The sequence below is a fragment of the Canis lupus genome, chromosome 8, assembly GCF_048164855.1.
Source record: "Canis lupus baileyi chromosome 8, mCanLup2.hap1, whole genome shotgun sequence".
NCBI classification, from domain to species: domain Eukaryota; kingdom Metazoa; phylum Chordata; class Mammalia; order Carnivora; family Canidae; genus Canis; species Canis lupus.
Genome location: NC_132845.1, coordinates 7999544 through 8014339, shown reverse-complemented (window position 1 = coordinate 8014339; position 14796 = coordinate 7999544). Strand labels below are relative to the sequence as shown.

General features: G+C 34.2%; 1 protein-coding gene across 2 annotated transcripts in view; it reads left to right on the top strand.

The window, feature by feature from the left end:
* PIGK (phosphatidylinositol glycan anchor biosynthesis class K) overlaps nt 1-14796 on the top strand; it is a 135900-nt gene that overhangs the window by 62753 nt on the left and 58351 nt on the right. For both annotated transcript variants that reach the window (XM_072834116.1, XM_072834115.1), the window contains 5 exons: nt 2305-2440; nt 4307-4418; nt 7530-7626; nt 10156-10273; nt 11275-11385. In XM_072834116.1, coding sequence (XP_072690217.1) covers nt 2305-2440; nt 4307-4418; nt 7530-7626; nt 10156-10273; nt 11275-11385 — 574 coding nt within the window. The remainder of the gene's footprint in view (nt 1-2304; nt 2441-4306; nt 4419-7529; nt 7627-10155; nt 10274-11274; nt 11386-14796) is intronic.

Genomic DNA, 14796 nt, shown 5'->3' with positions numbered 1-14796 from the left:
TTTATTATCTGCAAGTAAAATGGTTTTTTAAAAATGGTATGTTAAATGAGGATTATTGTACTTATATTGAGGCTAAAATTACCTGCAGGAAAAATGTTGGTTGAATTTATGATTTTTTTAAAAAGATTTATTTATTTATTTTAGAGAGCACCAGGAGGGGCAGAAGGAGAGGGAGCGGGGAGAAAATCACAAGCAGACTCCCCACTGAGCACAGAGCCCAAGATGGGGCTTAATTCCCTAACACTGAAATCATGACCTGAGCCAAAACTTAGATTGAGTCACACAGGCACCCCTGAATTTATAATTTTAAGCTGAAATTACTACTTTTTAAAAAAATATTTGCTTTATTTTTTTTAAGATTATATTTATTTATTCATGAGAGACACACAGAGAGAGAGGTAGAGACACAAGCAGACTCCATGCAAGGCCCAATGCGGTACTCGATCCCAGGTCCCCAGGATCACACCCCGGGGCTGCAGGCGGCACTAAACTGCTGCGCCACCTGGGCTGCCTAAATTACTACTTCTTTATGACATTGACATTGTATAGATATTTAATGATCATTTGATTTCATAGAGTAAAATTAACTATATGTCAAATAAATGACCTAAAGAATACTCTTACATTGAGATTTGGAGGTCAGTTCAGTCTTATTTAATAGTGACTTGTAACGAAAAAGATGATTGATAATAACCTAATGTAAGTTCGTCATCTTAAGTCATAAAAAAAGGAAAGATATTTTTTCCATTTTAAGAGGAATAACTGTCACCATTCTGTGAGCATGAATCAGTAACAGCTGAAGATCTGATCTTTGAATTTGGCAGGGTTGGAACCCTTTCAAATAGAAATCTAGCCAATTTTCAAGAAAAATCACAATGTTTCAGTTTTGAACTTTAATGTATTTGGAACATATGCAGCAGAACACTTTCTTCTTGCAATCTCCTGCCAAACTAATTATGTATACCACATTAGTTTTTCCCTTATGTTTGGGTAGCTCAAGTATATGGTAGAATGAAGAATTGCCTGATTCATGTTCATCGCTTTTAATGGTAAGATCAAGATGAGACGTATTTAAGATGAATTTTATAATTTTCTCTCGAAGAAAATATATGCAGAAATGAGAACATTTCATTCACTCAACATATATTTATTGAATACTTACTATATGCCAGCATCTTTTACTAAGCCCAAGTGTGAGTGATGCAGTGGTGAACAGGATAGAGAAAGCCCCTGTCCTCAGAGAGCTTATATTCCAGTAGGAGTGGTGGTAGGAGATGATGGGGATCTCCAATTCATAAATGACCTGTAGAAAATTAAACATGTAATGAGAATGGAGTAGCTTAACTGACACTGGAATGACAGGAAGATTTCGGAGAAGTCTGAATTTATTTGGTCAGTAGTCCCTAAAGCAGGAAAGGTGTGGCATATTCCTGGAACAGAAAGGCCAATGTGGAAGGAGCACAGTGAACGTGGATGGTAGGAGCTACAGTTAGGGAGGTAGACAGAAGCCACAATAAGGAAGCCTTTCAGACCATGAAAGGAGTTTCCGTTTTCCACTAATTTGTAATGGGGTGTCTTTGGAGGATTTTAAGTGAGAAAGTTTACTAACTTGCTTAAGAAAGATCATTCTGGTAGTTATAGGGAAAGTGACCTGAAAGAGGGCAGGAGTGGAAGCTAGACGCCAGGCAAGCAACCATTTCAGTATCTAGTCAAGAGATGGCGGCTGGTATTAGGGAGATGGAGTGGAGCCAGTGAAGAGTGATTGGACTGGGGATGTGTTCCTCTGGTGCCCCAGTTACACTTGCATGGTTTCATACTTAAGCATTTGGGATTCTGAAAGTTAAATTCACGGTTTAAAAAAAAAAAAAAAAAAAAAAAAAAAAAAAAAAAAAAAAAAAAAAAAAAAAATTCACGGTTTAATGTGGACTCTGTAAGTCTTAAATGTCAGATAGTCCTAAAATTGAGAAAAAAATATTTAAGGAAGGTGGTGGAGCTCTTTCAGCTCTCCTTTGCTGTATGGGATGAAATATATACTATGTTGGGAAAAAAATTAAGGTAGTAGCTTCAGGTTCTACAGATAAATTCATGCCATATTACTCTAATTTCTTTGCTTTAAAGCTTATACTGCATCAGGATATGAAAACAATTAAAAAGCTCTTTTAAAATATGTACTCAATAATTATTTTAAGTTATTTTTAATGAAAAGAATGAACATAATTGCCTCATATAAATAAAATGTGTCTGCTTTGAACTTTTGTGGTTTTATTTAAGTAGCATATTTACTGGATTTTTTTTTTTTTTAAGTCACATTGTTCTGATGCTTGCAGACGATATGGCATGCAACCCTAGAAATCCCAAACCAGCTACAGTGTTTAGTCACAAGAATATGGAACTAAATGTGTATGGAGATGATGTGGAAGTGGATTATAGAAGTTATGAGGTAATATTGTTTGATTTAGCAACATTTTTGAAATTTATCATGACTTTTAAATTCTAGAATAGTGGTAGAATGAAATAGTTTTCTTTTTCTTTCAACTTTGTATATACTTGTCACTGAAGCTTTGATATAATAATTCTGTCTCTGGAGTTCATATTAAAACAATACATGAGTGAGGCTAACACAGCATGAACATTTCATATATGTATCTTGGATAGGACAACTTTGTCTTGGCTTTTATGTTAGAGTATTTTAGTGAGGTTTCATATATCAACTTTTTTTTTTTACAGTAAATGCATTGTTCATTTTTCATATTTGACCTAAAATTTCAAGTTTGTATTTTTAGTAAATATATTAATTGGGGAAAAGTTAATATGATTAACAAAAAAACTTACCCATATTTCCACTACTTAGAGGTAATCACTTTTAGTATGCTTCCAGTGTTTTTATGCATATATAGTAAAAACTTAAAATGTAAATCTGAAAAATGGCATTATACTATATTTTTCCCTTTGAAAATTCATTTTAAATTTAATAGGTAGTGAGGATGTTTAAAATTTGAAGTCTTCCTTGGTTAAGTCTTCCTCAATAGTCCTTCACCTTTTACCAAGCCTACCAAAAGGAAGACACAATTTTCTGTGTGCCTAGACCGTTTTGAAACAATTAAAAAAAAAAAGATTTTATTTCATTCATTCATTCATTCATTCATTCATTCATTCGAGACACAGAGAGAGAGAGAGAGTCACAGACACAGGCAGAGGAAGAAGCAGGCCCCATGCAGGGACCCTGATGTGGGACTCGATCCGGGTCTGCAGGATCACACCCTGGGCTGAAGGCGGCGCTAAACCACTGAGCCACCCGGGCTGCCCTGTTTTGAAACAATTTTAAAATCATATCTGTTTCCTCCTAGCCTCTATGCTCCCTGAGGACATAACCTATATCTTATGTATTTTATACCTAGCAATTTCCTTATAGGCCTTTGAAGGCACTCAGAAATGTTTGTTCAGTAATTAAATGTGTATGAATGTTGGACTTTCTACTTGTTGATTTAGCCACCATAAAATAATTACCCAAAAAGAAATCCTATTAAAACTTTCAGCATTTTGCTGTTTTCTGGGGAAAATATAAACCAAACATTATGCACACTTACACAGAAACATATACATATACATATATATTTATATACTCGTGATCTAGGGAAGTGTTAAATAAGAAAGCTAGATAAATTTTCTATTTTTAAAATTTATCTGTGTAATACAACTTTAAATATGCTTTCAAAGAATCCTACAGGTCCACAAATTCCAGGTTGGGAAATCTGGTTTAAAGTGTGATGAATTTTTTACATGTTGAAAATATCCCTAACAAAATTTAAATAACAAAATACATTAAAAATTAAAGATACATAATTTGGGGATTATTAATGGAATTATCCTTATGGTTTTATTTTTATGATTCATTATGGACCTGTCTTTCAATGTTTATCTAGAATTCACTGGGTAGTTGTACAGATTAACTGTAATAGTTATAATGTTGCTGAATTTATTTACACGTTTCTATATTTTGTATCTTTCCAAAGAATTGCCTATGAAGACAATAATTTTTAAATTTTGGGCAATACTTTGCATAACATTTCAAGTTTTAAATTTAATTAACTGATTTTTTTCCCCCAGGGTAGTTTTGTCAGCTGTTAGTATTTAATGGAAGCAAGTTAATGCTGAGGTGTATATATTTAAATAAATATATTTTAATTGAGTTATATTTCACTTTGCGATTTATTTTCAGCTTATGCTGAGTAATGCATAAAGAAGAAGGAATGTTTTTGAAAATTCCCCTGGTTCTATTTCATTTTATTTCTTCTTTTTTTCCCAGGTAACTGTGGAGAATTTTTTACGGGTATTAACTGGCAGGATCCCATCTAGTACTCCTCGGTCAAAACGTCTTCTTTCTGATGATAGGAGCAATATTCTTATTTATATGACAGGTAATTTGAGAATTTAGATATTTAGAAATAGAATATATTGTGACTCTCCTCAAAAAGGAATCTTCGTGGAAAGAAATTTAAACACCTTAAATGAATTTTGTTGAAAATAGTTTGTTTTGGAGTTCTCTTTTCTTCTATGACAACTTGAAATGGTAACATTTATACAGCCCCTTGGTATATTATCTTTGTTTTTAATGTTTTTTTTTACTATGACTGGTAAAGCTTCTTACCTTTTACTTAGTATCCCTGCTATAGCCTTATTGCCTTCAGTTCTGTCTCCTGTTGAACATTCTACTAAACTAGTTAAAAACTGCAAATCTGTCCTTCCTCTGTGTAAAACCTTTACAGGGGTTTTCTGTTGATGGAGTCTCGAATTTTAGCGAATATAGGGATTATTTGAATGCAGATACTCGGGTCTTTAAAATTACTGATTTAGTTTTGGTCCAGAATGGGGCTTAAGAAACTGCATTTTAAATATACTCCCCACATACAAGCTGAAATAATAGTCTTTTGTCTATACTTTGAGGAATATTAGATATAAAGTCTTAATAATATGCTTTAGTTTTATTATTTATTTAGTCATATAATATAAAAAATAATAATATATTATTATTTAGTGATATTATTTATTTCATTTTAGTTTTTGCACTTTCTCTACTTCTAGGGCTGTTTTCTGTCCTCTAACTGTTTGCTTAAGCTATCACCCTTACTTATTGATGTCTTCTCAGTTCACTTTGCCTCCCTGATTATTCCTTATCTTGTTAGTCTTAGCTCAGGGGTCACTTCCTTTGGTGATTTTCCTCTGTAAGTCTAGGGTGACGCATGTCTCCACTTGCCTGAGACAGTCCTAGTTTACACCTGTTATCCTAACGTAATTAATAATTACAACATTTTTCCCCCAGAAGTGTCCTGATATATATTTTATAATTGCCCAGAGAGGCTTCTTATCTCCTTGGCTGGTGTAGGCTCCCCTCTTTATACTCCCGTGTTATCTGTAGTTTTTTTTTTTTAAAGATCTTATTTATTTATTTATTTATTTATTTATTTATTTATTTAGGAGAGAGAGAATGAGAGCAAGCATGAGTGGGGTGAGAGGCAAAGGGAGAAGCAGACTCCCCACTGATCAGGGAGTCCAATGGAGGCTTGATCCTGGGACTCTGGGATCATTACCTGAGCCGAAGGCAGATGCTTAACCAACTAAGCCATTGAAGTGTCCCAAATCTGTAGTTACTGTATGAGCATTCAGCTTACTGTTTTCTTGTTTGGATATTTATTGCCTTCATTAGATTTTGAAATCCAAGGTGTTGTTGATAATGGGGTTTTCATCTTTTCATTACCAGTGCTCTGTTTTATGGTGTATTCAGTATATATGAATGTTGACCAAATTATATTTAAAAATGTTTCAACTGATGATAAAACATGTGCAGAATGGTTTTTAGATGTCACACAGCAGGAAGGTAGCTGACCTCTACTTGGTGGTTTACTTTTCTTTTTCTATCATGTTGCATTTACTTACAGCTTTTCAAATTTGATCAATTTATAAGCTTTATAAGTTAGCAGAGCTAAGTTAGGAAAATTTTCATTTTAGTTAATGTGAAGTTATAAGAAATTTTCAAGCTTTTGTGGTAAATATTATAAAGTACAGTCTTAGAGCTTAGCTTTATCGAATATAATAAACTAAAGGTTTTAGAACTTTTTTTCTAAATCTATGGAAACTCTTTCAGGAGGACTCCAGATATGGAAGAAATTCCAGTAGTCAAAGATAGGATTTGATAAAGTATGGCCCATGGAAAGATTGCTTGTTTTAGAAATAAAGTTGTATAAGAGCCAGTTGTATCCATTTCTTTTACATATTATCTATGGCCACTTTATACAACAATGACAAGAGTCCAGTAGTTGCAAGAGAGCATATGGCCTGTAAGTCTAAAAGATTTACTACCTGGGCCTTTACAGAAAATTTGCCAACCCATGTAAGAGAGTAGGAGGGCTGACAATTACAATATAATAAAATGATAATAGCTAATATTTAATGAGGCTTACTGTGCCTCAGGCAATATTGTAAATCAGTGTGTGTATGAATTCATTTCATCCTTATAGCAATCCAGAGATTTAGGTACTGGTATTTGGGGCTGTGTTTATAGTTGTGTGGGTTATGCACTGCCTAAGTGTTTGGCTAGGGGGTTGAGTGGGAGTAGCATTCTACGATATGTTTACACATAGTAAGGTGTATGCCCTGCTATAGAGTTTTCTAATGGGAGGAAGAAGTATCATATTTCCCCCACAACGACATAACTACTAACCAATTTTGAGCTCACAGGACTGCATATATTCAGAGGGCCACTGAAATAGACAGATTTTCCTACTTTGATGCCCCAGGGGAAGTACCTTTTAAAATCCACACAAAGGACCTTTATAGGCGTGCTAGTGATGGTGCTGATATATTTCTTACTTCACAGCTAGGGAAACTGAGGCATAGAAAGATCAAGATATTTGCCTAAGTTAACACAGTCACAGTTAAGTGGCAAAACTAGCATTTGAATCCAGACAGCCTGGGCTCTATCCATGCATTCTAAATGTCACAGTCTTCTGGTCAGCTCTTCGGACAGTGGTTGATAGTAGTAGACACCTAAGTTTGAAAAAGTATAATTGTTTAGGAAAACAGGTTTTATTTTTTATGTGAGAACAACACTTCCTAGTAGGGTAGCATTCCAGGTGTACACCGTGAATAGTACTAACATACTATGGGACCAGCTAGTGTTTGTAACCCCTTTCTCACCCAAATGTTTGCCTGGTATTTATATTTGAGAAATTATCTATAGAAACTCACTTCTGACATAATAATGGAGCCAGTGCAAAAGTATAAATGAGCTTTTTTAGAATGGAACAATAGAACTTGTAGAGAAATCTGCTATTTTTTGCAGTCTTTCATTATTTTTAATTGGTGTAATGGAAAATCAAATTTTTTTTTGTTTTCATAGTACTTTTCATTTTAGAGTATAAAATAACAAATAATATTAAAATATTGCCATGAATGAAGTAAATGTTTATATCTGGATGTGTGCAGTTTGCATTTAAAAAGTGCATGTTTTTGATCTTTTTAACTCCTACAAGGACATGGTGGAAATGGTTTTTTGAAATTTCAAGATTCCGAAGAAATTACCAACATAGAACTTGCAGATGCTTTTGAGCAAATGTGGCAAAAACGACGGTAATTAGCAAATAACTACTTTTCATAAGATAAATTAGTACCTAATTTTCTATGGTTAGTAGACTTGCAGAACTTATTTTATGAGATTTTAACTTACTTTAATAATTTCTTCTACTCACTTAGACTTATGTTTGTTATTTCTACTATTTTTAAAAGAAACTTAAGTGTTATTAAAGAGCATAAAAAAAGTTAACTTTTTAAGGTAATCTCTGTTATTTAGCAATGTTTGTTTGTTTATTTATTTATTTAGCAGTGCTTTTGGAGGAAATAAGAGTCCCATCAATCAAGGTCCCTATTATGTAGGTGGATTGTGCACATATATTTTTTTTCCAACTTTAGCCTATTGTTAACTTTTTGTACATTTCTCTGACTCTCCACATGATAGCAATACATTATTTCTTCTTTAGAAAAAATGCTGAAATTATTATTAATATAATATTTGTAACTTACGTTAAGGATGATATATTGTTAGTAAGCCATGGGTAAGCACCCCTCTAGTTGAAAGTTGTCATATGAATGTAAGTGAATATAAAGCAGCAGAAGTGCTTTTAACTTGATTATCTTCAATAAGCACTTATGGGTTTACCTTCTAAACACATGGCACAGAAAGAAATATGTTTATTCTGCATTCAGTGTTTAAAATCTATTGGAAAAAAGAAATATGTATACAGCTATGCTACAAATTAAATGTAAATATTGAATTATATGCATAAGCAGGATGAATGGAAGTGTTGAAGGGAAAGCTTTTGCTAGGTACTAGTTTTATCTTATTCATAGTTTACCTTTATTGAATGTGTACTAGGTGCTAGGCACTGTGTTTTATGCATACTATCTCATTTAATTTCAATAACAACTCCATGAAGTAGATACTATTATTATTATTTTCACACATGAATAAATTGAGGCATAAATTGATTCAGTAACTTGCCAGATTTTGCACAACTAGTAAGTCCAGCACTGGGATTTCATTCCTAAGTGCTCTAGTCGTAGAGCTCTCTGAATTGTTTTACTGTACTGCCCCTCATAACCTTAGATGTTTCTGATCCTCAGGGGCCTCCACAGAATTTTGTCTCAGGACGAATATGTCATATGAATTGTTCCTTCTATCACCTGCTTAGATACTGTGGGCAAGATTGCTTGCTTGCTTTTCTAGGTGCAATGTTAGTTGTTTACCTAGATCAGGTGTCTGAAAGAAACTTTTGAAAAATATATCTGTTCCCTACTTTCTCCAGCTAGGCAGCCCATTCAAAAATAGAGAGCTGATTATGTTATTTTCAAGTAACAAAAGCCCTGGTTGGCTTCTCTAGACTTAGAGGATAAGATCCATACTTCATGTGGGGTACAATATAGATTGGCTCTATGTTACCTTTTAGAAACTAATTTCTTCCATTTCCCCAAATTTACTGTAAATCCTAACTACATAGTACTGTTCCCCTTTTCCCAAACAATTCATTCTTTTTCAAATTTGGGTGCCTTCGTACAGCCTTTATCCTACCCTGTAATGTGCTGTTCCTTCCTTGCTTGTTAAAATAACTCACCTTTCATTGCCCAAGCCAGACATCACCTTTCACTTACCTGCCTTTCTTTACAGTTTTTTTTTTTTTTAATTGAGTATTTTTATTGGGTCTTCAAGTTTGGGTCCCACAGTCTTCATCTGATGTCACTCTTAGCCCTGCACTAATTTCTCCCCTGACGTGCACATAGGGCTTGCCCAGGTAGCCTACTGCAGCCGTCCAAAGCTACCTCTCTAAGGTCTAAGGTTTCTATGGTAGAGTTTTATACAAGAGTTTTCTTTAAATTAAACAATTCTACAATTTGTTATTCCCAAACAAAGTAAGATTATGCTCCACACAGAGAAATTGGTTAGTCATTCTGAAGATGTCTAAAAACTATATCACTGCCAAAGAATAACATTTCTCAGTTCATATTCTTTCCTTCAGTTTTCGTTTGTACATCCACACTGTGGTTCACAAGTCATCTGTTTTCCATTATCTTATAATCAAATCAAGAGGACTTCCTTTCTCAGTGCTCTTAGAGAGCACTTTGACTTTGTTAGACTCTAAGCTCTATGAAGACAGGGACTGTCGTATCCCCAGCTTAGGGTCAAGCATACTATAGGCTCTAATAACTATTTGTAACTCTTAGCACATTCCATTTCGTTAAATGTTTATGTGTCTCTCTTCTAGTAGATATTAAGCTTTTTGAGGATGGTGACTAAATCATATATGTTTTTTCCTGAATCTGGCTCATATTCTAGGATAGCCTGAATCATGTGGCCAAGATAAGTTGGGGCAGCACTTTGTGGTACAACCTGTTGAGGTAGTTTCCTTGGACAGGATTATAATTTTAATATTTCTAATATCAGTTTTGTATTGGGAATTCTACCGAAAAGTCACAAATTTTTAACTAATGAAATGACTAAGATAGGACTTTAACATCTTATATTATGCAAGCAAGTATTGTAAAAATATTAATCAGTGTATGATTAACAGCATGATTCGTGTTAAATATATTACCACTTTCTTTCAGCTACAACGAGTTGCTGTTTATTATTGATACTTGTCAAGGAGCATCCATGTATGAACGATTCTATTCTCCTAACATAATGGCTTTAGCTAGTAGCCAAGTGGGAGAAGATTCACTCTCGGTAGGTACCTACTTCCTATTTGTAAACTGCATTGTCTTTGGAATATGTAGCTGTTTTGCAAATCACTTATATGCTTAATGAATATATCTGGGGTTTTTTATTCTTGGACTTTTTAATACCTTAGAAGGAAATTTTGATTGCATTTAAAACATATACTTCTTTTTTTTGGCTTTGCTTTTAAAAGAAATTTATTGAAGTATAATTGACTACAATATTATGTTTAGGTAAACAACATAATGATTCAATATTTGCATATATTGCAAAATAATCACAATAAGTCTAGAAGTCTAGTTAACATATATCACTAGACCTGCCCCCCTACCAAAGACAGTCACGATACATAGTTACAGAATTTTTTTCTTGTGATGAGAACTTTTAAGATGTACTTTCATAGTAACATAGTAATTTAGAGTTTTGTGGGTTTTTTTTTTTTCCTGTAATTCAAGCTAGTTAACAATAGTGTATTATTAGTTTCAGGGTGAGGATAATTTAGAGTTTTGCCTTAAATCTGCCCTCCATCTACCCTCCATCTCTCATCTCTGGCAACCACCAGTCTGTTCTCTGTATCTATAAGGTTGGTTTCTTTTTTTTTTTTTTTTTTTTTTTTTTAGTTTTTATTTATTTATGATAGTCACAGAGAGAGAGAGAGAGAGGCAGAGACACAGGCAGAGGGAGAAGCAGGCTCCATGCACCGGGAGCCCGATGTGGGATTTGATCCTGGGTCTCCAGGATCACGCCCTGGGCCAAAGGCAGGCGCTAAACCGCTGCGCCACCCAGGGATCCCTATAAGGTTGGTTTTTGTTCTTGTTGTTGTTGTTTTTAGATTACACATATAGGTGAGATCATACAGTATTTGTCTTTCTCTGACCTATTTCTTTTAGTACAATGTCCTCAAGATCCATCCATGTTGCTGCAAAATGGCAAGATCTCTCTTTTGTTGTCTTTTTTTTTTTTAAACGGCTGAATAATATGCCCATTGTATATGCTTTGTTTTTTCATAGCATCAACCTGATCCTGCAATTGGAGTCCACCTTATGGATAGATACACATTTTATGTCTTGGAATTTTTGGAAGAAATTAATCCAGCCAGCCAAACCAATATGAATGACCTTGTAAGTCTTTGCTTGGTTTGATCATAGCGCATAGGTATGCTTCCTGTGGCAAGTGAAGTCCTTTACCCGCCGTACTGCCACGGTACTGTTTCCCATGTTGAACCCTTTGAATTGTTTTGAATCTCCCTTTACAGTAATCTCTCTCTCTTTACTACCGGAAGCCTAAAGTCTAGCCCAGTTACCTTGTCTTTCCTTCATTTGCTCATGCTCTTTTCTCTACCAGAAGTGTACTTTTTTAGATCCACTTACTGAAATTCTACTTATTCTTTGGGAGTCAAATCGGATCCTCCCACCTCCTGGAATAACCCCATACCTCTTCCCTGTTGGAATTTAAGTAAGATTAAAAAGGTTTTTTGGAGCTTTATTTCTCTCTCGTGCCGTCTATAGTAGTCGCCTCTTTGAACTTACTGAATGTGACAGTAGGCATAATAGAAAGCTTGAAGCAACAGTTGTAGATTGGGTAATACTGTGCATTGATGACTTTCACTCTTTATTTCATTAACTTATGCCCTGTTCTTTTATTCATAAACATTTTTTTTTGAGTTTTGACTAATTGCCAGCCACTGACTATCCTATTGAAAGAGGCAGGCACTGTCTGCCTTCACAGAGCTTCAGAATGAGAGGGAGATCGAGTAGACTGGGCTTGGGGCTCTCGTACATCAGCCAAACAGCTTTGCATTGATGTCTTTTATCATTTAGATACATTTCAGGTAATTTTTTTCTTTTTAATTAAAGAAGTTTTGCAAAATTCTAAAAACCACTGTTAGAAGCTATCATATTTGATAACACAGAACTACTTGCTATATTTTGAAGGTTATATATTTTGATGCCTGTTAAATCTTAATATCAATTTAGATGTTAAAACAAAATTTGTTATAATGCTACTTTGTAAGAAAACTGTAGTCACCTAAATTCCAGTTACTTTAGTTTTTAAGTTTATTCCCATTTTTAATTATATATTATATTTTATTTAATATGCGACAGACACACTGTCTCAAAAGTTTACAACATATGTACTTCACACTTCAAATGTCTAATGGATTTTTTAAAAAAATAACTTCCATTGAAATCATACTGGAAAGACTGAAGAAACTTATGTTTTGTTTGATTATGTGTTTGTTTTTTCCCACAGGTGCTGTATGGTTTTTAATAAACATTCCTCACTAGTATACTTTTTTTTAATTGAATGATGATTATTTTAATCTTGTTCAGTAGGAATGATCCCTTTCCTTGAAGTTAAATATTCTAGTGATTTGATATAACTTAAGATGTTGTGGAATAATACCTATTTTGTTATATGTATGTGTATTGGAAAATTTGTTGGGTATCAGAGTATAATATTAGAAGCTTCAGGAGCAGCAAAATTAGAAGACAATGGCACCTGGCCTCTTAAAAACTTATAGTATCATTGGTAATAGCTAAAAAGCACATTTATACAGTATTACCTATTAAATGAAGTCTTAAGATCCTCCAGATAAAGTTCTTTCCTCTGTGAAAATAAAACTCTTGCTATGTACCTTTGAGATGCTTTTAATATTGCTCAGTCATGGTTTATATTGGTGGTGTTCCCTCGAGGCTTTGAGGTTCTTAAATAAGAAGTATAAGAACCATGCTTTATTCATCTTACTACCCACAGAACTTAATTATATAGCACCTCGTGTATTTGTAGATTCTCAGTGAATATTTTGAATGAATGAAAGGATATGACAACAATACACTTTTATATGATTCCTTTAAATACAGTGGGATCAGTGATTAAAATTTTCTTAGAAGAGGTAGATTTTCAGGTTTGGAAGAAGAGAAGTATAACATATTCTAGGAAAACGGAGTACCTGCAGAGGCACAGAAATTGGAATCCTTCTCTTCAATAGTAAGCATATAATCAATCCTTGGCTAGAGTATGAAGATTCTGTAAGTGAAGGAGATTATTAAAAATTAATGTTGCTAAAGCCAAGGAAGTCAGATTGATAAGATAAAATATTCTTGAAGGAAGGAATAATTTCATAGAAAGTAGAAGTATGATCATTTTAGCAGCAAAGAGGTAATATTTTTTATCTTGTTGCCCAAGCTCATTCTCTTTGCTTTTCCTGCTTTCTTCTCTTGGTGCCTAATAAAGCCCACCGCGTTGCTTGCTCATACAGGAATGCCTTTAGTATACATAGGACTTCAATCTTATCTTTGTGTATTTTATCTTTTATTGTGTTTCTTCAGCCATCCATCTGCATTGTCTTTCCTGTTTGGCATATTACTTACTTGTAAGTAAGTAAGTTTGGCATTTTACTTTCTCCACCCTTTTTGCCTTCACTGCTTCTTAATTTATTTTCTGATTCTTCTTTGTATTTCCTTTTACTGTTTTCCTGAACCAGGATGGCATTGTGATATTAGGCAAATTATTAATCTTTTTGAGCTTTAGTTTGAAGTAGAGATAGTAATCTTTATTTACCTCAAAGTTATTGGTAGGTTTCAATCAGAATATATACAAATTGCATTTGGGTCACTATGTTTCATAAATTGCTTGGGTCACTATGTTTCATAAATCCTGGCTGCTCTGCTCTTCCCCACTCACCTCCCGTCATATTGGTGATTATGTATACATATGGTCTTGTCTCCATCGGTGGGTAGGTGCTGTGGGCCCTAGGCCCTTGCTAGCAGGCCTGTTGTGGTTTTCTTCACATATCCTGTGCTTCTGCCAAACTAGGTTATTGGCCTGATACATCTTTGCTTCTTTATTAAGAATGTTATTTCCCATCCGTAATCTCCCTTTTCCTTCAGAAAGTAGCTTAAATCCTACTCCTTCTCTTTTCTTATCCTCAAACTATGAAAAGTTTATCCTTTTCTGAAGTAGAACCTGTCACCTTTCTTTCTGTCTTGTTATGTTTGTTTCTAACATAAAGCCTTGAGGATAGGACCATGTCCTATCAACTTTTGTGTCCTCTGTGGAAGATAACAGTATGAAATGTATGTAGATATTTTTTCTGCTTTGCTGAGTGAATGAGCACATATCTATCCTTGGCAATTCACTGATGTGGAATATCAGTGATAGGATTAACAGAAATTATCATGAGATCTGGGTGAGATGAAGTTGTGGTTTTCAGGCTGTATTCTTTCAGCACTGGAGCATCTGGAGATGCCTTGCTTTTTTTTCCATTATGGATAAACTAAGAAAGTTACTTAATTTATAGAATGGTTTTACATAGGTTCACAGCAGGAGAACAAGGGGTGTATCCAGTGAGGGAGGGTGTCAAGTGCCTCAGCTTTCTATCTTTCAGAGTAGCTCTGTTTTTAATCTTTTTTATATTTTGGGCTTCTGTATAATATTTAATTTGAATTTAAAATTTGAATGAAGGGTCATGATTATAAAATGTTTAAAAACCATTCTGGTAGAGCACCCCACTGAGATGAGTATAGATG